The sequence below is a fragment of the Leptonotus elevatus genome, chromosome 2 (genome assembly GCF_054856555.1).
Source record: "Leptonotus elevatus isolate MCC_2025b chromosome 2, RoL_Lele_1.0, whole genome shotgun sequence".
Lineage (NCBI taxonomy): Eukaryota > Metazoa > Chordata > Actinopteri > Syngnathiformes > Syngnathidae > Leptonotus > Leptonotus elevatus.
This window is the reverse complement of record NC_141240.1, coordinates 22,116,828-22,141,474: the sequence shown is the minus strand read 5'-3', so window position 1 is coordinate 22,141,474 and position 24,647 is coordinate 22,116,828. Positions and strand designations below refer to the sequence as shown.

The window sequence follows — 24,647 nt, the reverse complement described above, 5'->3', positions numbered from 1 at the left end:
ACAATCACACCTGAAGTGTAGACACAATCACACTTGACCTGTAGACACAATCACACTTGACCTGTAAACACCATCACACCTGACCAGGGTTATTATTCTTTTGGATTTTTCATTTTAGTTAGCTTAGAGTTCGTTTTGAGTTTTGTTGTTGTTATTTTTAATTAGTTTTTAGGGTGGTTCTATTAGTTTTGATGAGTTTTAGTTATTTAAAAATGCTTAGTTTTATTAAGTTTCAGTATTATTATTATTTTTTAAGTGTATTACTTGTGCGCAATATTTAGTAAACACCATGGTAAAATGAAAAAAGTTACGTATTTCTTACCTAGCGTTGCTTTTCGGCTGAGTTAAATGAAAAAAGCAGGCGACTCAAACCACTGGAGGAAAAAGTCAAGCACGCAAAATTGTTGCCTAGGAGCGATGTCTTCTGAAAGTGCTTTTCTATTGGCTGCTGCTAGATGACGTCACTTCCGTGTGACACTATTTCAAACATCTTTATTCCAGTTTATATCTAAATAAATATACTTACAATCACATTTAAAATCATCCTCAAAGGGTCATAAATTAAATTAATAACGGCACCAAAGACTAAAACGAAGCACATTTTCGCTATGTTTTGTAAACATAAAATGTAGTTTCAGTTAGTTTTCGTTTTTTTAAAAGCATTTTCATTTGTATTTTATTTCGTTAACGCAATTGTTTTTTTTATTTTAGTTTGAGTTGTTTCGTTAGATTTCGTTAACTAAAATAACCTTGCACCTAACACGTAACCACAATACCACCTGATTTATTTATTTATTTATTATTTTTTTTTCTGGAGAGCTCAGTATTGTTCATTTGGTAATTTTACCGATTTGACATGTCATCATCATTGCTCTTTTTTTTTTTATTAATTTATTTTTTGTATGTAGGTGAGTATGTGCATGTGCGTGTGTATGTGTGTGTGTGTGTGTGTGTGTGTGTGTGCATGTGTGCGTGCATGTGAGTGTGTATTCATTAGTTCACCTAAAACCTATTAAAAATCCCATACCGTTCACCTAAACCGAATACTTCAGAATCCAGCTAGAGTCGTGAGGTTGTCAGGAGACCCGAGGAAGGATCAAAGAAAAGAAAGGAAAGTGAAATCCAGCAGCGATCAGACATTACCTACGACCCACTGGGTTACCAACCAGAGTCTTTCACCAACCCCAGAAACATCTCAATTCCAACAAATTAGGGAGACTTCAAGAGACCAAAGGAGAGACTGAGGAAAGGAAGGAAGGAAGGAAGGACAGACGAAGCAGAGTGAGATCCACAGACATCAGCCTCCACCGATTCAGCGACCAGAAGAAGAAGCAGATTGTGTTTGAGCTTCGATAGATGCTGGTGTGGTGGATCTGGCATGCATGAAAACCTCCGCCAAAGAGGGGAGCCGTCGACCCCGGCCAGGACAGAGCAAGCGCAACACCTCAGGGCCCACCAGGCCACGGCAGCGCCAAGGGACAACCCCCGGGCCCCGTAGGGGCCACGGGCCGGAGAGCAAACCCAGGAGCCAGGAGCGTCCGCGCCCCCAACCCAACGCAGCAGGACGGGGCACGGCAGGCCCGCCAAGCACCCCACCGGTCCACAGCTCCTGCTCCCCCCACACCTTGACATCTGATCCATCCATCCATCCCTATAAAAAAAATAACCAATCAAAAATCAAGTGCTCCCAGCATATCACAGTATAGGTCTTTTGTTCCCCCCAGCCAATGTGAATTCATCAACTGTGATTGGATTAGCAACATTCAATGATTGCACAATCATGCTGCTGCTGCTGCTGCAAAAAAAAAAGCAAGGCGAAGGAAAATACTTCATAGGCTCAAATTACACTAATTCAATAAATAGCGCCTCGCCGCCTTTGCACCACTGCTGCCGGACCACTTCAATACAAAACTCGGTGGAATAGTCACACGTTCTGCTGTTACTACTGCATCTGGGAGGTTTTACGCATCCAAGGTTGTTAAAATGTAACTGCTACTTCCCGTTCTCATAGGCAGAGACAGGAATGAGAGGTTTCAATCCAAGTGGCGCTACACCGCCGACCAGCAGCCTTCATCAGCAACGAGGATGAGAAAGCAGGCGGAGTCAGCAGCAGACTGAGCAGCGGAAGTACAGTAAGGTGTAGCGCTGCTCTCTGTTTGTGATGTCGTCTCAAGGCTGGGCTGCAGACTAGTCAAGTAGTCATCTTCCTTTTTTTCATAAAGAGCATGTTAATTCATTTTCCAGCATCGCTAGATCATTGATTCCCAAGCACTGCCACGAGAGATCATCTGCTGTGCCGTGGGAAATTATCTAGTTTCATTTCATTTCTTTGAAAATGATCATTTATGTACAGTAAGCTCCTGCCTATTTGCAATTCACTATTCACAAATGCGTCCATGCGTTTTTTTGTTTTTTTTCCTGGGGAAGCTAACCTTAGATGACCTCAGATGGATTTTTTTCCCCCATGTAAGTCCTTAAGATGCCAGAAGGTGGCGCCAATCCCCTGGCTAATAGGAAACTAGTAACTGGTGTCAAAGATTATGTTGAAGTGATACATCTTAACTGGTCTTGACATATTTGAATGTCGAGGAGGAGCTCAGTTTAGCCTGGGTTCTAAGTGGAAGTAACGGAGAGTCTTTGAACCATGCATTTGTTTTTGCTCTGCTGAGTAGCTATAAAAAGCTAACCGTTGGCATATTATTACGTGAAATTGATTTCATTAGATAGCAGAAGGTACAATAAATGTTTATTCATATACTGTACATCCATTCATACAACAGATTAAATCATGGCTTGCTGTAAGTATATTAGGTTGGTGTCCAACTAAACAGGCTGAGTAAGTAAATCTGTGAGTAATGTCAGATAAAATCATCATTATTTCAGCATGTTGGTCCAGAAAGGTGGCGATATACAATACGCGAAAGCAGGCCAAAATAGATTTTTGATTTTTACCTACATACCTTTCCACCTTAACTCATTCACTGCCATTGACGGTTATAAACGTCAAAAAATAATTTTTACTATTTCTATTAGTTTAACTTTTTTCTTCCTACTTTTGTTAACAAGAGTATGAAAATCTAATATAAAATGTGTGACTAATTGTGAGTTAACTATTGAATTACGATTAAACTTTTGATCGCCTGACGCCCCTAATTTTTAATAATCATTACGTTTGGCGATTACATTTTTTAATTGTAATTAATCGCATGACTTTACTGGTTAACTCACAATTAATCAAACATTTTATATCTGTTCTAAATGTACAACAAACCATTTTTTCTAGGTTTTCATACTCTTGTTAACAAAAATGAAAAAAAAAAGTGAAACTAATAGAAATAGTTCAAATGAATTTTTGACGTTTATAGCCGTCAATGGCAGTGAATGAGTTACACCCTGAGAGTCCTCATATCCATACATAGAGCGGTTGTGGCAGTGTGTTACCGGGCATGACAAGTACCGAGATTGGGTCGCAGCGGTTGAAATATTTAATGGCAACACGTTACGTGTTATAAACACTGATGTTGAAAATAGGTTCTCCAGATGAGCTTGAAATTCAGTTTATCCACAAGCATGTCAACCAGTTGGAGGGTTTGTCCTATGGAGGAATAATTGGATCGCAGTTTGGTGGAAAGAGAAACGTATGCCAACCAGCCCGCCAATCCTCCAGAAAAACAAAAAACACATTACACGCACCACTTCGCTTTATCAATAGCTCACAGCTTGACTGGGCTGTCAACAGCACCTGCAGGCCCGAAAGTTCTCAGATCTCGCTCGTGACTGCAACCCAGTGGTGCTGAGCGTCAGGTGGGGTAGGGTTCGAGTATAGTATACACACACACAAGTGAGGATAAGCAATGCAGATGGATATGGATATGGATATGGATATAGGTATATTATATTATATGATATTATATGATATTATATGATATTATATGATATTATATGATATTATATGATATTATATGATATTTCCTGGATTGGTTGGCAACCAGTTCAGGGTGTACCCCGCCTACTGCCCGAAGCCAGCTGGGATAGGCTCCAGCGCGCCCCGCGACCATTGTGAGGACTAAGGGGTTAAGAAAATGGATGGTTACATTTTATTTGTCATCTGTAAATATCTGAGCGAGCATTTCATCTGAGAATCTTTTGCCGGGGCAAAAAAAAAAAGAAAAAGAAAAAGCCTGCAAGCTGTGTAAATTGGTTCCCACTTTGTAGTACACATTATTGCCATCTAGTGGACTGGAGTGGAACAATATCCACTAGAAAGCAATCAGCCAGGCATAGTCATAATGTCTCGTTAGTAAAACAGGCTTCAATTTGACCACTGGGTCAAATTGGGGCCAATTGGTCAATTGCCGAGAGGGCGAGCATTACGCTGGAGCAGACGCCATAATGTTTGCAACGTAATTAGCAATGTAAACGCAAACGCAAACGCACGCAAACACAGAGTGGGTGGTCATGTGTGCCTTATAGAGGTGACTCGTGTGGGATGAGAGAATGATGGGTGGGCGGGGGTCTTACCTCTCGCCACTGTTTGCACTCCACACCCTGCGTGTACAACACCACCACTGTGGAGAGAGAAGAAAGCAGAAGAGATCAAAAGAACTGTTTTGTCGTAAATGTCAAATATTTACTTTTACTAGTTACTCATAAATAGCCACGATGCAAGATTGTTGTCTCTAAATTGTACGGCAATGCACTTTTGAGTTTGTTTATCATTCTAAAGGGTGATAAACTTAGATACATTCACTACACAAGGCAATACACTAAGATTGCGTGTAAAACTAACACTCATTTTAATAAACCTAGTTTCTATAGAGGACATTTTTGGCTTGTATAAAAAAAAAAGTAGTACATTTTCGTTTATAATAGACATGTTCACCCACTTTTGAGGGGATCCGTCAATCTGGTGACGCGGGCTCATTTTTCATCAACTTTCCAAGTATTATAGGGTTACTGGCACACCCTTTTTGATTGTTAAACTTTGATACCATCCTTCGATAGAAGTGGAAATCAAATTTTTATCGTCGTTGGACAAGTACAGAGCAGCTAAATCAATTTGTCAGTTTCAACCTAACCAAGGAACATAAAAAAACGGTGACATAAAACAGCGGAGGACAGGAACAGGAGGACTGACGGGACACCCAAGGAGGGCTCCCCGATTCCTTAGATGAGGAAAAATTGAGAACTAGAGGTTTGAAGACGGGAATGAAATCAACTGCTAAACCATGGTCTTATTGGAGGTGGATTTGGAAAGACCTCAGCACATAGCAACATAAGAAAAGCAATGCAACGAAACTCAAAGACTTTTACAAGTGGGTAGGTGTAGTGTAGGCAACAAATGTTCACAATTTAACAATTTGTTAATTTTCTCCCATCTATCTAGGACAGAGTTCCACAATATTTATGAAGCCAAAGTACACATTTACAATATATCGCTAGACATAAGATAGAGGCGCAAAGAACCATTATTTGTGGTAAATATAGACATGATGATTTCCCACAGCACACTCATCTGCAAAGGGCGGCACATTGGTTGGGAATCTGATCTGGGACACCTGCCTAAGCTTGGGGCTCATTTGGGTGAATTTTGGTAGTAGGGGGTTGTCAAAGTAAGAGGAATTCATCTAAAATGGCCGCTTCAAACCAAAATGGACAATTTTATGATCAATTTCAGGCATGGGTCCTTTACCCTTTTTCCTGCATCCCTCTCAATGTCACGTCAATGAGTGAATCTAGTCAGGGGTTGGGGGAAACTTTTGGGTGTACTCATTGAGTTTCAGGATATCTATAATACATACATTATTAGAATAACATTTAACTGTCAGGTGTAAACATACACATACATCCAGAATGACATCCCAACCAATCGGTGGCGCCGTTTGAATGATTATTCAATGATGCATCAACAGCCGCTAAAATGTCAGCCAAAAAGAGGGCGATGCGTTTAGACAAGGGGGTGGGCAAAGTTCTCTTGGGCCACATTTGATTCTTGAAAAGATGAGGTATAGAAAAAAGGTTCAATGTGTAAAATATAAAACAATTACATAATGAAATGACTCACTCTAAAAACGAGATAAAATATAATTAAGAAACACTGGTATACTGGCATACAACTTTTTTGGAACATGGGAGAATCAAAGATTCGAACCCTAAATCACAGAACTGTGAGGAAGGTAAGGTTTAATAAAAAACACTTGCTCACTGTGCTGTGTCGCAAATGTGCTTTTGAATGTCGTAGTGATTTGTTCTTTCCATAAGCGAAAGAGGAAAAAAACATTTTAAACTGGCTGATTTTATTTGAAAGTCATTTCCCTGAGCACGACTCCCAAAATTAAAAAGAAATCCGTCATCTCGCTCAAAGTCGCTTTTCTTCCTCTTCATATACATTCTTTATTAATTACCCTGCCATGCCCGATGAAGCGGCCCATCTGATAACACTGCATTGCATCAAAGTGGCATGAAGCGAGCGCGCTTTCTCCAAGGACGCCACCTGCGTCCACAACTAGAGGCGTGTAATCACACATTTTCTTCACGGTGGGATTTTCCTGCTTCCTATTCAATTTTTACGACTTCAAGTCAAGCTGAGGAGGGCCAAACGTAACATTGCTGAATACAAAGTAGGCCGATTGTCAGATCCTCACTACGGCTTGTTTGCACAAAGGGCTTGGACCTTCTTCCTATTATGTAAAGCCTGGCTGTCATTCTGGATCTTACGGCTGGAATACGCGGAAATGCAGTCATAGCACTTTCGTTTCACTTGACTTTAGATATGAGTTAAATGAGTTCATATAATAATATACTGTGTTTCACACAGGTCCAGATTAGGTTTGGACTTAGTTTCAAATGAGTTCAGATCAAATGAGTTCTGATCAGGTTCAGACCAAGGTTCAAATTAGTTTAGACCAGGTTTAGGATGGGTTTCAAATGAGCTCAAATCTGATTCAGATTGACTTTCAAATAAGTCTAGATGAGGTGCAGAGTGAGTTTCAAATGAGTTTAGATCCGATTTAGGCTGTAATTTTGATCTTATATCATGCTTAGAATGAGGTTCAAATGAGTTTAGATCAGGATTAGACTATATTTCAAATGAGTTTAGATCAGGTTAAGATTATATTTCAAATGTATTCTGATTAGGTTTAGACCGAGTTTCAAATGAGTTTAGATTGGTCGCGCTGGGTTTCTAATGAGCTAAAATCAGCTTAAAACAGAGTTTCAAACAGAGTTTCAAATTCATTTAGATCAGGTTTAGACTGAATTTCTGAGTTAATATGCATAGAATGAGGCTTGAATGAATTTAGATTAGGTTTAGGCTGAATTACTTTGTTTATGTCATGATTAGTATGAGGTTCAAATGAGTTTAGATCAGGTTTGCACTATATTTCAAATGCATTCTGATAGGTTTAGGCTAAGTTTAAAATGAGTTTTGTTCAGGTTTAAATCTGAGTTTAGATCAGATTTAGATTGAATTTCAATTGAGTTTAGATCAGGTTAAGAGGGAATTTTAAATGAGTTTAGATCAGGTTTAAATTGCATTTCAACTGAGTTTAGATCAGAGTTTAGATACTGAATTATTTTTTTTTTTAATTTTGATCAGTTTTATGATGTTTCAGATGAGTTTAGATTAGCTTTAGACTGTAGTTTACTGTGCAACTAATATTATTGCTAGAACACTTTGAAAAGAGCAAGGACTACCGGTAAATCTAAGCAAATCTCAGCAAAAGTTAGTGCATTGGTGACCGTGAACTGTCTTGTTAAACATCAAAAGCTAAACTGTAATTAGCATTGTTAGAAAAAAAAGAAAGAACTTACATGGGTCGGATTTGGAAAATGTGTCTCTGTCCAAGAGATTTCTGCAAGAGAAGAGAAACAGTTACAGGTCAGAATGCTCTTTAGTCCAAAGTGTGACTTGCTAATGCTAATGTCATTAGCATTCCGTATGACAACACAAAAGTTTAATCACAGGCTTTCCTTTCATGTTTTTACTCATGTATTTTTGCTATTGGTGTCAGTGGCTTGGTCCCGAATCCTAGCGAACAGCGGGGGATCACTTTAAGACTACTATTATTTGCAGAGACGGGGGGTTACATAAAAAGAACTACATATCAGGTACAGTTACAAAAGGACACCTTGTCATTCACTCTCTTGGATCTTTTTTTTTTATCAACTCCAGAACATGATATCCAGTTCTCAGTGAGGGCTTTTAAGCGGAGGTGTACCAATAAATAAATTGCACACAGCTCGCAACAATCTTCATCTCCCTCAGGACTAGCACAAATTCAATGAATAGAGATGAGATTTCCGGACAGAATCCAACCAAGCAACAGGGCGCCATTGTCATTCCAAATTCCTCTTCCGCAGAAACGTGTGCGGGCCTGACGGAAGCGGCTTTGTGAGGTATTAGCTTCAGGATGACCTGACTCCCGTTGGAATATTGTCAGCGTCATTATCGAGAAAGAAAAAAAAAGCCAACCCGTGACAGACTGTCTCTCTGTGTATTAGTTTAGCTTCAATTGCCCTCCATAGTAGCACCTCCATCACTTTAGCCCGAAACAAAGCCACCCACTTGAGAACTAAAACGCACTTTTACCACACACCTCAAAACTTCAGAAAAAAATTAAGAATATAAATACAGTATCTCACATTGAAACATTATGAAGTGCCAGTCCGAAAAGGCGTAAGTAAATCTAAAATCCTCCTCCTTTATCTTTCCCAAAGATGACTTATCCTTCAAGAATTGCAAATTGTACATAACATAATATATGCACCACAATCTTCTTACACAGTATATAAATGCCCATACACATATACTGAACAAACACATTTATATGCCCAATTGTCCTTACACAAACTTACATATTATATAACTATCATCACTTCCGCCCAGAGCCACACTCTGTGAAGCATGTTTTTATATAGTCCTTCTTTTTAACCAATTTTTATCTGGACTTGAAAGCCTCACTCCTACAATTCCAAAACAGATTTTGAAGGTTTTCTGGAACTTAAATTTGATTATGATAAAGTGAAGGAGATTTTGTTGATTTTGATTTTGTTGAACTCTTAAGTACAGTTAAGTAACAAACAAAATTCCAACAGAACCCAAGCAAAACTCAACTGTCAACTCAGTTTTCCAGAGCACTTTAACAACAATCACATGCTGTAGACAGACGGACAGACGCATACTGATAGATAGACAGAAATACGGACACATTATTTTGCCATGACAGTGTGGAGTATGGCCGCGGCTTGAAAATGGCAGATTGTCACCTAGCCTAGCTGCCAAGTCATGAGTCGAGAAAGTTGATGTCAGGGTAGGATTATGTAAATCAACCCCCCTTTTTATGGTAAAATGGACAAAGACCCTTTTTCAAAACCAGCCGGATTGATGTTGTAAAATTCATACTTGATTCGTGGATGGGCACTAAAAACACAGTTATTTTACAGCAAAATTAAAAAGCAATTTGAACGGAAATTCTTTCACATGCTCGTCAGACGCTTACTGCTACTGTGGACCTGCAGCGATGATGAATAATGAAGGAGATGTAGGAGAGGAATGAGAAGGGGACACCTGGTGCCACCAAAGTGAAGGTCAGCAGATGTCTCTGCGGCTAATAGAGCAGCAGATGTCTTGCACTCTGCATTAGCGCTTGTCTCGTAGTGAGAGACTCAAAAAGTAAAAAATAAAATAAAATCAATGAAAGCAATCCCATCTAATTATAAAACACATTCACTTTTTCATCAGTGAACTTTGCCCTGACATCCAAAAAGCTTTTTTTTTTTTTTTTTTTATAGTTCGGAATCATTACACTGGGCTTCAATTATAAATGAAAAAATATGAAAAAAAATACTCAAATGGTCAGACAAAAAAAAAAGTGACTCGGTTTTTGCTTTACTATGTCTACAATTTATGGTTTCATTGTGGGTTAGGTTTATGTACAAAACATCTTAGTTAATCAAAATGTCCAAATGTCCATACAAAACCAAAATAACAGCCATCTTGTGAGTTCTCTTACATCCTATACTTCCGCACCTTTTGACCTCACTTGCATTATTCACATTTACTGAATTAAAGTATTGCCTTGAGTGAAACTGGAGTCTTTGTAAAATAATGTGCACTTGAAATGACCCAGCTGACCTCCGCCAGGGCTCTACTCTCCGTCCGTTTGTCTGCCCGCCCCCATTTGCTTTGATTGTGCCCAAGCTGCTCGAGGCGATGTCGGGGAAAAAGGAGCGCCGTTCAGAGAGCGCTAAGTGAGTGGAGAAGCAGTGTCTGTAACTCACTTGAAAAAAAAAAAAAAAAGGGCCACCGGGTGCAAGAGAAAGCTAAGTAAAGGAAACTTGAAAATATAAACCCTCTTTCAATGGCTCTCCTGTTGTCTCTAATGTCATACGGGAACTTTGTAACTCTCTCCAGCGATGCTCCAGACTTGACTTTCGAGCCCTCATTTGTCCTTCTAAGAGCCAATCAGGCAGCAGATCGTACGGGAAGTAGCCAGCCGTAGTTGAGGCTATTGAAAATTGGAAGCCATTACTCTCCGAGAAGGTAAGAGCGGGATTGGGAGACATACATTACTGAAGTCTCCGGTTTCTGAACTACTCAGCAGCCACATGGCCCAAGGAGATGTCAAGCTAACATTGTTTGAAGAGCTACATTGTATATCTTCTCATACTCCCTTTGTTGGCTGGTTGCCAAGTCAAATTTGCAAGTATAATTTGGCAGCTCGGTGACGAAGCACTGCATACCCCAGGGAAAATATCTATGGAATCCTTACGGGGGCCCTTGCATTTTTGCAATGCCGTAGCTCCGCCCCCACTGTCAGAGAAGATAGTATTAGCCAGAGTTAGCTTCTGATAAGGTAGGATAAAATAGATGAGATTATGATTTGCCCCCCATATTGAGCACAGTGTTAAAGTTTAACGCTCCTACGCTCTGTACGATGTGCTTAATGATGACCATGTATGTTAAAAATTATTATTTTTTAAATAAAAAAAAAACTTCCGTTTAAATCTTTTTCTTTTAATTTCAGTATTTCTGTTGTTGGTTTATATGTTCAATAAACAAACAAAAAAATAATTTTACATAATAATATTAAAACGTTTTGGAATAAAATGTCTGTCTGGATTTTGATGAACACTTAGTATTTGGAAAGTAATTTTTTAGGAGGCACTTGGTGTAAAAAGGCTAAGAACTACTGTGCTACACTAATTGGCAAATGTAATTTGGAGGCTTGGTGATGAAGTGCTGCCTCCAAGACGAAAAATACAATTGAATCTTTATGGGCGTATGCTTTATGGTTGGATGTTATGGTTGAATGAGCCAGTGGTGGCTTCATTCGCAGTGTGGACGTGGATGAGTGAATATCTCCTCCTCTGGAGGGAGAGTCAGAGTCACAACAAGTCATAAATAACATCACAAAAAGTGGCTAGATGTGCCGCTTTTTTGAAAAAAAAATGGTCACCAGCAGGTCTCGCAAAAGTCTCCAAATATAGAGACAAATTCACTAAGTCTACAATGTTTTGATGAAAGAATGTCAGAGAGCTTTCCTAAAGACATAAATAAGTATAAGTGGTGGCACTATTTAAAGAAAGGTGTTGCGCTTTAGCTAGCTGTGATTGTTTTGTTTTCATCACGGATAATTTGGAAGAGCAAGACGAAGTTTAAAGTGATGGAATCGGAAGTGTTAGTGGAAGCGTCAAACTAACTCAGGATATTTTGCAGGTGATAAGGAGCGAGCCCTGACGAGAAAATAAACAAGTCTGTCAAGTAATTAATCGTAGTTAATAGTTACCTTTAGTAGCCACAAGACGAAAGCAGACCTTAAGACCTCTCATCCTCACTTCAACATACAGTAGTTATTTGGCAGTAGATTAGCTTTCATATCTAATTTTTTATATTTCAAATATATGCCCGTTTTTTGTTTTTTTTTAGTATACAAAGCTTTAGTATAAAAGCGTATATTCTCACCCAGACAGACAGAAAAGTCCTGTTGGTTATTGTCTAACTTTGATGGAGTGAAATGTGGAAAAAAGGAGCAGATTTTGTTGCGCTCAAATCCGCTGACTGTGAGAAGTTCAAAATGCCACCGAGGGAAAAAGCCTTCCAATGATGTAACACTTGTAAACTTGTCAGTCATTTCCCATTTCCTAAACCAGCGGGGTGTTCAGAAGAAATTCTCCTGAGCCGGAGGGACCATCTTAAAATAGTGACAAAAGCAGCTTGAGCCCTGTGAGCCAGGAGGGATCGCCTTGTTTCCACTCTTGGCTTTTCCTTGTCATTCCTGTCAACACTTTGCACTGTTACAAATGATTCAAGACGAAGCAACGAGCACAGTCAACGGTCATACAGACGTGTCTTTGAGTTCATATTAGGATGACTTCAAGTCATCAACATTAGACATTCTCACTTACAATTCTACTGTCATATTATTCATGATTTTTTTTCTTTGACCTGCAAGGATCTTTTAAGCATCCTTGAGTGTCTTGGAATGTGCTATCTAATTATTATTATTATTATTATTTTATTATGCTCATTCACTGCCATTGACGGCTATAGACGTCAAAAATTAATTAGAACTATTTCTATTAGTTTACATTTTTTTGCATTTTTGTTAACAAGAGTATGAAAACCTAGATCTTTTTTATTGTACATTTAGAACAGATATAACATTTGTGATTAATCGTGCGTTAACTATTAAAGTCATGCGATTAGTTACTATTACAAATTCTAATCGCTTGACGCCCCTAATTTGTAATAATCTTTTTAAAAATATTTCCTTTCTTTTTTTTTAAGAAAAAGAAGAAAAGATTATTAAAAATTAGGGGCGTCAGGTAATTAAAATTAATTGTAATTAATCGCGTGACTTCACTCGTTAACTCACGATTAAAAACAACAACAAAAGATTATTAAGAATTAGGCGTCAATGGCAGTGAATGAGTCACTCGCTCATTGCCGCTTTTATGATGCTTTTGTCCTTCCGTGTATTAAAGTCATGTTAGGAATGAAATAATAAACTATCAAAATTATGAAACCTGTATGTCTGACACTAGAAGACATGCTTCATAGCTGGAGTGAAGCACCCCCCCAAGTGGGCGTCAATCACAAAGCCCGGATTCTGCTCCTGACGGCGGTCACATCCAAGGTAATGACTCCCTCGGGAGCAGATTGATTGTGTTAGTTACCCCCCACCCTCCCTCCTCCCAGCTATGGAATGTATTGATTGGATGCCGCACTGCTCAAATCAATCAATCACTGTGACTGAATGGCTATAAAGTGCAGTGTTTCCAAACCTATCTATCACTATACCAGGGGTGCCCAAACTTTTTTGCCCCAAGATCTACTTTTCAAGCAGCCAATGAAATATTGCGCGAAGCTATTTCTGAATGGAGAGCTCAACCTCATTCATTTAAGCATCCCATTCAAGTAAGTGGGAACACACGACCAGGCAAGCGGTGTGCTTTTTTTAAAAAAAAAAAAACATAATCATTACAAATCCATCCATATGTACCGTTTAAATTGTAAATATAGTTCAGCCTTGTTGTTAAATATTATTCTATTTATTGAATATAGTGTATTGTTATGACTTTGGCGAAGACCAGCGGGCGCCTTTAGCCTCGCTTGCGTAAAATAAGAAAATGGGCGTGTGCCACGGCGATGCTTGTTGCGTTGCTGCCTGTGCGCGACCTGTGTCAAAACAAATCAGATGCACAATCAAGCGACGGGATCGATGATGTGATGCCGGCTTTTTTTTGTTTTAAGGTGGCACTTTTTTTCTCTTTAAAAAAAAATGAAGGTTGTGTGTTGTCATGCTATCTACCAATACTACCTTCAGTCGATCACGATCGACGCATTGAGCACTGCTGCACTACAGCATGTAGCTAGCTAGCTAGCCAGCTACTGTATGCTTACCTGTATACCTAAAAATAAGTGCATCTTCCCCTGGATGCCACAATTTATAATGTTGTAACTTAAATTTACATTAAAGAAAGTGACAACATGGATGAGCACACCCCCATCTGCTGGACCCGAGGAGCTCCGGAAGGCAGAAGCCATTTAGCATGCAAGCTAGCTGGTGGCTAGTGCCTTTTGTAGCAGCATGGGAAGCACCCCGACAGGCCACCGGAAACTTTAAGCAGATATACTGTATATTTGCAGCACAAACATGGCATAAGAGTGTTGCTGGATGGACCAAGCATCCATTTTTTTCAGCGGGTCGTGGTTTTAATTGACACTTTTAGCAGACACATCTCTATTTGAGATGGCGTGATTTTTCATGATTTTGAAGCCACATTTATAATTTTGTTTTAATCATTCAAAATGTTGTTAACTCAGTCACTGCTACTTCTTGAAGTGTATATTTGTCAACTGGAATCCAACAATTAACTGCCATCGACAAATATATTGGATAAGTATGTTTTTCAACAAGTAGGTGTGGAAGAGGGTCATGCCCAGCTCCCATCCATCATCTACTGCTTATCCGGAGTCGCGGGGGCAGCAGCTTTAGCAGGGAAGCCCAGACTTCCCTCTCCCCAGCCACTTCAACCAGCTCCTCTGACAGAATCCCAAGGCGTTCCCAGGCCAGCCGAGAGACATAGTCTCACCAGCTTGACCTGGGTCGTCCCGCCGGTGGGACATGCCCGGAACACCTCTCCAGGGAGGCATCCGAACCAGATGCCCGAGCCACCTCAACTGACTCCTCTCCACGTGGAGGTGCAGCGGCTCGACCGTGAGTCCTTCCCGGATGACAGAGCTTCTCACCCTATCTCGCCCGGACACCCTGCGGAGGAAACTCATTTCGGCCGCTTGTATCCGGGATCTTGTTCTTTCGGTCACGACCCACAGCTCGTGATCAAAGGTGAGGGTGGGAACGTAGATCGACTCAGCTCCTTCTTCACCACAACGGACCGATACAGAGTCCGCATCACTGCAGACGCTGCACCGATCCGCCTGTCGGTCATGCCCAGCTCATCTAACAAATTCAAGAGAGTCTCTTCTTTCTTTTTGCGTACGGTTTTATTATTGTCACAAAACACAGTAGACTAATGGTCTTAAAAGATTAGTCAAAATGTTCCAAATAAGCTGGCAATATGAGGAATTTCTTTGAAAATGGCTGGCTGGCAGTAAAGGACTCATTCACTTTTTATTATTAACTCGTTCAGAATGCGTTTAACAAACCTCTTCTGGGTGGTGTGCTCAATTTAAAAGACATACAGTTATTAGTTTCACTTGACAGGAATTTGATATGTGGTGGCCTCTGCACCTTGGCATCAACACAAATCACAAACTTGGCAGCTCAAGTCTGACTCTAGTCAAGTCATGTGACCTGCTCGCCCACGTCTGCAGATCAGACTGCCGAAACAGCTGTGTGAAGAGTCATCTTATCAACGACTTGGCGCAAAGCCCTCAGTACGAGGAAGGAGATTCTCGGGTGATCACCGGCTGACCCTGGAGCCAAACCAATCGCGCAGCCATGTGCCGTAATGGCGATACACACTTGCTTTGATAAGACCCTCGTCTGACGCCCACCCTCATGTCACACTTTTTCTTCATCCAATGGTCTCTTGCAGCAATATTGGCAGATAATATAAGAAAGCCTGAAGGGCTGCACGCTACAATTCAATTCCAAGTGCTCGGCAATCTCGGAGTTTCAGGCTGACTAAATGAATTACACAGCATTGTGAAGTCTCTCTCTGCTACACAACACCCACTTGTTTCTTTTGTCTCTAAACACACGTTGACAGTCTGTGTTCTATGGTGTCATTTATTATTATTTGAAGCAATTACTACGTTTTCTTTGGGGGGGGGGGCAACATGCGCGAAAACCAGCTGGATATATAAAAATAGAGCCCTATTTTCCTTCTTTTCTTTGGTCCTTCCTCGGGTCTACTGACGGCGGTGTTCGGTTTAGGTGAACGGTATGGGATTTTTTAATAGGTTTTTGGTGAACTAACGAATACACTCACACGCACGCACGCACACACGCACATACACATACTCACCCATATACAAAAAAATAATTAAAAAAAAGAGTGCAATGATGATGACATTACCGAATGAACAATACTGAGCACTTAAAAAAAAAAAAAAAAAAAAAAATACAAAAATAAATAAATAAATAAATAAAATAAAATAAAATAAAATAAAGTAGAGCCCTCGATTCCAGTTTCAATGATCAACACAAAACTGGCGGACATGTCAATTATAACAGGACACAAGAAACAAATCTTAAGGACCCATGCCAGACATTCAACAAATATACTTTAATAAAATAGTTATTGCCACATTTTTTGCTTAATTTCAATGGACATGCTACTCCTTCAGGTGTGAGCGACTTGGTCACCAGGGGGCAGTAAAATACTAGCCTGGCAAGCCACGGTCTGGACAGGCTTCTATTGACTGCCGTTTGGCCCGGTTTAAAATCAACTGTGTAATTACATTTTTTTATTTTCTATGACGTATTCTTCGTGAGTAGCGTCACTCTTCGGCAGCAGAAGTCCATTCTAACATTCAAAATGGCGCACAAGAGATACGATCATTTCATTTCATTCAGCATTAAAGGGGAAGTTATCCTTAAATATTTCATATGTGACCTCACTAGTCTAAACATAACATTCTGATTAATATTACATTTGTGGAATCTGAGTTATGCAGCAAAATGCAGCTATTTTTATCCTTCTCAGGGGGCAGCCATTTTGTCACTTGCTGTTGACAGAAGATGACATCACAGTTGCTCAGGGCTCAGGCAACAAACAATCACAGCTCACCTGTTTTCTATAGTGTTTGTCAGCATTTTTGGGAAAATTTTGGAGAGTTCCGTGGTTGTGAATTATACACAGATTTTAACTTTTCGTGGATGGAAGCTATATGGTTGTTTCAAATACACAATCTTTGTTGATGTTTAGTTTAACAGTTAACTTCAACTGGGAGTAGCCTTAAAGATACTGTCCGACGTTTGTTTGTAAGCACAACATTCAAAACTGACGCTCGAGAAAGCAGAGGAAAGCAGCCAACCAGGAACGAGCGTGAAAGCGGTCCGCCAATCAGGAGCGGGGGTTCGCACAGCCGAATTTGCATGATCGCAAATCAAATTTGAAAAAAATCCTCTGAATTATGTGGCTGGCATCTTGAAAATATCTCATAGCAGCACTGTAGTGTGCGCAAGTTTTGTCGTGTCTCGCATTGCTCCCCAGAGGTCTGACCTGTGTGGAAATGAGTCGCTGCGCTGGAGACTCATGATTCAGACAATCTCTCCCATCTCACAGGCAGTAGGAATTATTTTTCTATCATAGAAAAGTATGGCCAGAAGCAGGTCTTTGTTTGGAGAGACGTTAATGACAAACAAGGGAGCTGCAGACCGACATTGCCTGCAGGCATCAGCGCACATCGCAAGCTTTAAGTACAAAAAGGGAAGAAAAAAAGAAAAAAAGATTGTGCATCAGGAGGGAAAAAACGGAAGTCCAGCTGCTACTCACTACCAGGCTTGTGCAAAATGCAATACCGTACATATAACAAGCTACATATCTTCTTTGAACTAGTTACATGACAATATTGATTTATTTGAACTGTAGCACTACTTTTGCATTACTCATGCGGCGATGAACGGGCTCTCCCACTCTACATTGATGGCAAATCATCAAAGAATGTTGCGCCCACATTAAACGCTGTCGCTTTTCTGTATAGGATAGCCGCTTCCGATTCATCTGGGTGAATTCCCTAGTAGGAGTTGCCAAAGTACAAGCCTTGGAATTTGGCCAGAGAGGGATTACATTGCCTTGATGGACCATTTTTCCACTCAAAAACTGTATTTATGTATTTTGAATATGGATAATTAAACTATTAGATAATGGATGGATGGATGGATTAAATGAGTTAGTTGGGTGAGCATTACAGCTAGGAGGACACACACTTTACACTGATTCTTGGCCAGTCGACGGTCATGGGGACATTGTGGGCCCACACTATACACACTGCTTCTTGGCCGTCCATGGTCATGAGGACATATGCGAGCATAACTAAACCTCGAGCCCAGAGGAGATCTCAACCTGGGTGGTACAGCGTCGAATGCGGAGCTGCAGGACCCGTTGTCTGTGCTGCGAGTCTGTGTGTCTGAGAACTACAACCAATCATCACCAAAATTCATATGTGCCTCTCTTCTCATGTCCACTTCAATCTGTAACAATATAAAAACGATTGGCACAATATTTTTTAATTTTGTGGAGGTGAAAATGGCTTTTCCTACAACATGTGCTGACAGTCCTCACAAAAAAAAACCATAGGCCTATATCACTACTGCGTTTTTCTGAGGTGCGTGAATTTGCTGCATGACGTTGTTTTTACATAGAGACCTATTAAATACAGTAAGTGCCAGTGTTCCGCCCATTCAACAGTTTCTTAAAATCCAAAATGACTGACTTCCTGCTCAATTTCATGCATATGCATGCTATGATGAAGTCTACGTAATTTTGTGCATCTGACCACATTAGTAAGTGAAAGCAAAAAAATCATAATTTATAATCACACATATGCCTCATATTCCGATTGGGACTCATTGAGGCTAATTCATATTCTCAGAGAACACCCTCATGCTCATGCACAATTACACACAAACACTCACACTGACTTACTTCCTTACACACACGCTCGCACCACTCCCTGCAGGTTTCCACCAAAGCAATTCAATCAAAGTTAGGAGGCCGCACCATAAGCGGACCAACAACAAGACGCCAAATGGAGACGGAGGGAGGTGTGATACTCATTCTCTGCTCCTCTCTTGCGTGTCTCTCATACGTGAAATGAAAGTCATCCATAATGGACCTATGAATGAATAATGAACACAGCATAGTAGCTCGGTGAGTGCACCCTGCTAAAATGTTTTAAACGCCAGGCGGTGCGAGGATGGAGAGCAGCAGTCACAGCCAGCCCTGCGCCCCACCCTCAGCAACCAGCATGCGAGCTGGTATTTGGAGGAGGGCTCTCTTGCGGAGGCACAATTGAACATGAGAGATGGAGAAATTGAGCGCTTGAGCTTGTGTGACAAATGCTTCACAGGCCTGAGAAGCACTTACGACCCCAGGGGGAGGGCGGCTAGTGGGAGCTGACCTGGAGCGAAGCAACTAAACTCCGACACGGTCGATATCACCAAAACACACTCACACACAAACAGACACATGTTATATAACACAGTCTATCTAATGATGACATAAAATTGATTCAATATGACCATACATTATTTCAAATGGTACATTTTAAGAGAAAAAATTATGAAATTGCATCTAAGAATATGACCCCCCCCCCCCCCAAAAAAAAGATTGACTATTGCAATGAAATATTGGAAATGCTCACATTTGACACAAGATTGGAGAAATATTGTAGCTGGTTGAATGTTATTGATGATATGATTAAAAACTGATGAAATATTGCAATAAAATGTTGGAAATGAAATCATTTGGAAAAACTATCACAATTAATTGTAAACCTTAAAATGTATGATCAAAAAGAAAATATATGGAAAAGTAGATCATATATATATATATATATATATATATATATATATATATATATATATATATATGAAAATGGGAGAAAAAATGTATGGGGGAAATAGATCAAATCTTGCAAATGCTAAAACGTGTAACAAAAAAATAGATTAAATATTGCAATCAGATGTGGTTGAATATATGTTTTACAATAATAAAAAAAAATAATCAGAGCCTATCATCAAAAGCAAAGAGTTTCCCCAATGGCAGCCTCATTTTTATGAAATACACTGCAAAATCCAATTTGGTGGCATGCATTCCCTCACCTGCAGGAAACGGTGATCTCCACTTTGGTAGCCGGGATGCTCCCGCTGCTGGGGTCCAAGTCACACACCGTCGTCGCCGAGCTCTCCACTTTATCCATCACGTCGCCCTCCATGCTGCCGGGAGAGCAAGCCCAGGCTGCCTGGGGTCGAGCCTTGCTATCCGCTGCTCCGGTGCGGCAGAGCTTCCCAAGTGCTGTCCTCCGTGGAAGTAGAGAGAAAGAGCTGGAAAGTTGACGGCGGCAGCGGGCTCACATCAGCCTCCGGGACCGCTCGGCAGGCGATGAATGCGCGCGGAGGTGTGCCGGTGGTGGAGCGCAAGCTGCGAACTCCACCCTCCACCCTCCACCCTCCACCCTCCTCCTCCTCCTCCTCTGCCGCCGCCTCTCATCTTCTGCGTGCATTCCACTACATGCATGCAGCCGCACATCCGCGCTATCGATCCACTCGCGCATAAATCGTTGCGGGGCTTCAGATTGGCTTGAACAGAAAATAAAGATGGGATGAAAAGTGCCTTGGGAATTAATTGCGCAGTCTCGCTCATGCTTGTCTGTCCACGGATTAAACGGGGAGTAAGTCAATTGTAAGGTGATATTGGATATAGGTGAAATGATTAGGTCACGTCATAAAAAAGGACAACAAAATTGATTTAGTGCTTTAAAGGGGGAGTTTTCAGTTTGAAAAAAAAAAGTCATATTTTTTTCAAACACTCGTTTTGACTTGACAGTAGCACAAGATAAATATGATCTGTGAGAAACAATAAACATCACCCCATCTCTGGCCCCATCTTGTGCCTCGTATTTGTTATACAAGAAAGCACGGCACCAGGGGGGGAAAAAACAACCAATCAGAGAGAGAAGGTGTGACTTACAAGGTGTCAATTATTTGTTGTTCAATCTTGGATTGTGGACCAACAAAAAAACAACAACTTCAAAACGGTTAAATAGGGCCCTAATTTTTGGTCTAGCGAACAGCAACTGTGCGCATTTACGGAATTTTCTCTCTTTTGATATTTTCGTAGATCAGCGCAGTTAGAAAGGTACGTTTCCTTCCTTTGGTCCTTCCTCTGGTCTCCTGACAACTTCACGATTTTGGACGGACTCTAATGTATCCGGTGAAGGTGAAGGGTCTTGGATTTATAATAGGTTTCAGGTGAAATAAAGATCATAAGCCCGCACACGCACGCACGCACACACACATACACACATAAAAGAGCAATGATGATGACATGTTGACTCGGGAAGGCTGCCGAATGAATAATACTGGGTCCTCAGAAAAAAAAGAAAGGTACGTTTGCGACATTGTGGGAGTGAACACAAACTCTCTTTTTTTACTGGCCAATGTAAGAAGCTCCTCTCATCCCCTTTAAAGTCAGCACAGGGGAGGCGCACAGTCTTTGACATGGCGAAAGGAAAAAAAGACTCACTTGAGTCTATGCAGAAGACCAAAGCGCCTAAAGTACGTTTATAAAGAGCCGCAAACACACCGCCATGGTTGGATGATGTAGTTGGCCAGGGCAATTGCAGATCACTATTGTGAAGTGTGCACTTGAGGGGTATCGGATGTTTTTGTTTGCGCGTCGCCAGTGGACCTGACAATTTGGTGACTGAAAGTAGACGAGACTTCGGGCCAGCTCAGAACAAGTCTAAGGTCTGGTGCAGGTGATGCAACGCGATTCTGGTGGATTTAGGAAATAGGGCCCGTAATTGGGCTCAATTGAAATCATTAGGTTTTGGTGGGTGGTGGTTCTTTCTCATACAAATATGTCACAATCTGCAAAACCAATGTAGAGTACAGCTTTTGAGAGATCCGCCACTAGAACGAAACATTTTCACCATTGCAAGAGATTTGCTGAAAAAAAAAAAGTAAAACATTTTTTTGGGGGGGATCCTTGGTGTATTTGGACAAAAGCAGGCCCCATACATTTTCTTAAGACAACTCTCCATAATAGGCATAATATGTCTCAATTAAAGGTTTTGCACACAGCTTCTCTAATTGAAGAGCCACTGATGCTATTACAGCTTGGACTTCTCACACTCTCACATCTTCAACCTTTGTTCATATAGTTGGAATTATCAAGAGTGATGTTCTTCTCTTTTTCTCTCTCATTAATGTCTGCTTTGCAGCTCTGAGAAGAGCAAAAACGTTGCAGCAGTAGTTTACACGCCGCGCCGCCAAGGTGCAGATTGACGTTTGGGTTATAATTGGATGAGGAGGTGTAGGAGTGGGCTCATTTCATCAAATGAACAGGAAATTTCGTCTACCTTCAACCTTGAGCTGTAGCCCCGCATTGTTGAGAGGGGACACCTCGATTCGTGACGTCTAGAAGCCATATAGCGCAGGGATTCTCGAGATTTTTCATGTCAGCGGGGCGCATGCGGGACAGCAGGGAACATGTTTTATTGTTTTTGTTTGAACTAAAATAAAGTGTAATTGTACATCCACGACAGTAGGTGGCAGTGCCGCTCTCATTGAGAGTGCACAAGGAGCAGTAGCTCCATTGCATGTCTGTGTGCGTGAGGGAATGGGGCAAAAAAGAAGTGTACTTCCAACAATTTCATTGACAAATGATACTATTTATAGTCAGATTGGAGAGTTTTGCGTGGGGGCAATGTATTTTCTTGACTCCTGTGAGGGAGTAACAAAAAATTATTGCGAAGCACGGATGTAGATGCTATTGGTTAGCGCTCTGTTAAAATTAGCATTAAGCTAGTAGACTTTAAGGCTAAGTGATGCGGCTGTATTAAATACCCTAATCCTCTTTCTTTATTGCTTAGTTTGACAGCCAACTTCAAGTGGGAGTGGCAATAAGCAGCTTGAAGCCTCGTTTTGTGTGTGGAAGAATTGTTCATTAATTCTAGATGCCAAAATGCAGCTTGTCAAGTGATGGAGTTCACGTCAGTTCAAGTGAAAGCAAAACGATGGCTTGTAGCTTGAACATTTGTAGGTCGGGTTACTTGTATCTCAAGGCACCACTTGACGTGTTCTCAATTTCCTGTATTTATATGCAGCAACCAGTAGATAATGTTACACGGGCTTACAAACATATGAAACATACTTTTTAGGAATTCAACTTTAGCCTTCGATTTTGTGCACATTATGCCATTTTATTTTAATGCTCGTATGATGGTACTTGGAGAGCAAAAGTGGTCAAATTGAGAAGCACTGCAAAAGAACGTTTGACTCAGAAGAAAGGAAGCTGTGTTGCAGTGTAGCAGGTCATTGACGTAGGAAGGAGCCTGGGGATGAAGTCCTTTGATTCTGACAAAAAAGATTTTGGAGCGTACGCGTTGACCAATTGGGAGCCGGTGGAGGTTTTGGAGAATGTGGAATATGGCTGAGTTCTTGATGAGCCAAAGTTTTTGGAGGACTTTGGAGGATGAACTGTAAAGCGTGTCCGCATACAATAAAAATTAAAAAATATATATTTCTGCAAATATTAGTGAAGGGACCTTTAGCTGCTTTTTTTTTTTTTTTTTACATTTTCCAAACGATGTCTCAAGGAACATTTAGCAAAGAAATTTAAACGGCAATACTGATCAAGTCAAGTGGATTTTCGGTATGACTTCAATAGTAAATGGTTTTGAATTGTTGTTGTTTTTGCTTTCCACAGAAATTGTGAGTCAATTTAATTCAAGTACTGTACACTAAGTTATAATTCAATATTGGATTTCACACATGACTGAGGTTGCGAAACAGTGATAAAAAATGTGCCTTGGGATCTGTTCATGCATAAATTTTGTAGTCTGAACTCATTCACTGCCATTTGATGATGACATATTCTTGTCAATACAATTATCTATCAAGTCATCTTTCCCCATTGAAATGAATGAAAATGCCAGTAATCAGTTTCAGAGTGCCCAAAATAGTCACACAAAAATGTTTTAATGTTTGAATAAGAAAAGTAGCACTCAAAAAGATTGTATCTATGACGCTTCTCACTATGTGCATTATGTACATTCGACATATGACAAAGTTACGTGCGTGTTATGTGGATGTTTTAAATGCAGTGAAGTGTAATTTTCTTTGTTTAAGTTTAGCCTGAAAGTAATGGCAAGAGTCAACTTGAAGCTTCTTTTTTCAAGACTTTCAAAATCTTGATTGAAGTGAAGGTGTCTTAAGATCATTTCAACCATGCGGTGCTCGTAGCTACAATTTTGGCTCGCAAGTTTAAGTGAAAAAACAAACACGAGAGCTCATATGTAAAAAAAATATTTGCATGTTGAGTCATAATAACATTCCTATAAAAGAACAAAGCTTTGAGAGCTAACCTCATTGTTATAGAACTGGAATTCCCCAACTGTGGTGCACCCCTGGGGATATTTTGAGGGTGCGTGCATCTCCAACTTTTAAGGAAGTCGATCAAGGGTTGTCATGGCAACGACACAAAAAAATGCTTCTCTTTATTACACGCCTGTGGAGCAGCTAAATGATTCTTGCTTCAGTTTGAAGGTAACTCGCTGCGGCCTCAATATGAATCCTCATCATCTGAGATAATTCACCAAAATGCATTTATTTTGTGGCTGCTAAACTGGTAATGTTTACGTGGACGAGCTGTGCAAACTCCTCTTGCATTTTCATGTTGTCATCACTTGGGTGCCGCTTGTTCAATTGATTCAACAGGATTGCAGTCTTGGACATTTTTGAGGACATACCTTGCGCAACACGTTTCATTTATTCCACGTCACTTTGGAGATATGGACAAAGGAGCGATGGTAGGGAAATTCTCTTGTCAAAATTGCTTCATCTTTGTAAGATGACGCCAAGTCATGGCTACATACTCCTCAGATGTGTGTTTAGATGCACGTTCAGTCATTGTTTACTAGCTTCTTATTTCTTTCTGTTCACATC

At 40.5% G+C, this 24,647-nt stretch overlaps 1 protein-coding gene across 2 annotated transcripts in view; it reads right to left on the bottom strand.

Moving 5' to 3' along the window:
- The window catches only part of cpne5a (copine Va), an 87,306-nt gene extending 67,199 nt beyond the window's left edge, over window positions 1-20,107 (bottom strand). For both annotated transcript variants that reach the window (XM_086068236.1, XM_086068237.1), the window contains exons 1-3: window positions 19,800-20,107; window positions 7,813-7,853; window positions 4,522-4,568 (exon numbers count right to left, since the gene is read on the bottom strand). In XM_086068236.1, the coding sequence (XP_085924362.1) occupies window positions 4,522-4,568; window positions 7,813-7,853; window positions 19,800-19,912 (201 nt within the window). In that variant the 5' untranslated portion in view covers window positions 19,913-20,107. The remainder of the gene's footprint in view (window positions 1-4,521; window positions 4,569-7,812; window positions 7,854-19,799) is intronic.
- Between the last annotated feature and the right edge of the window lie 4,540 nt (window positions 20,108-24,647).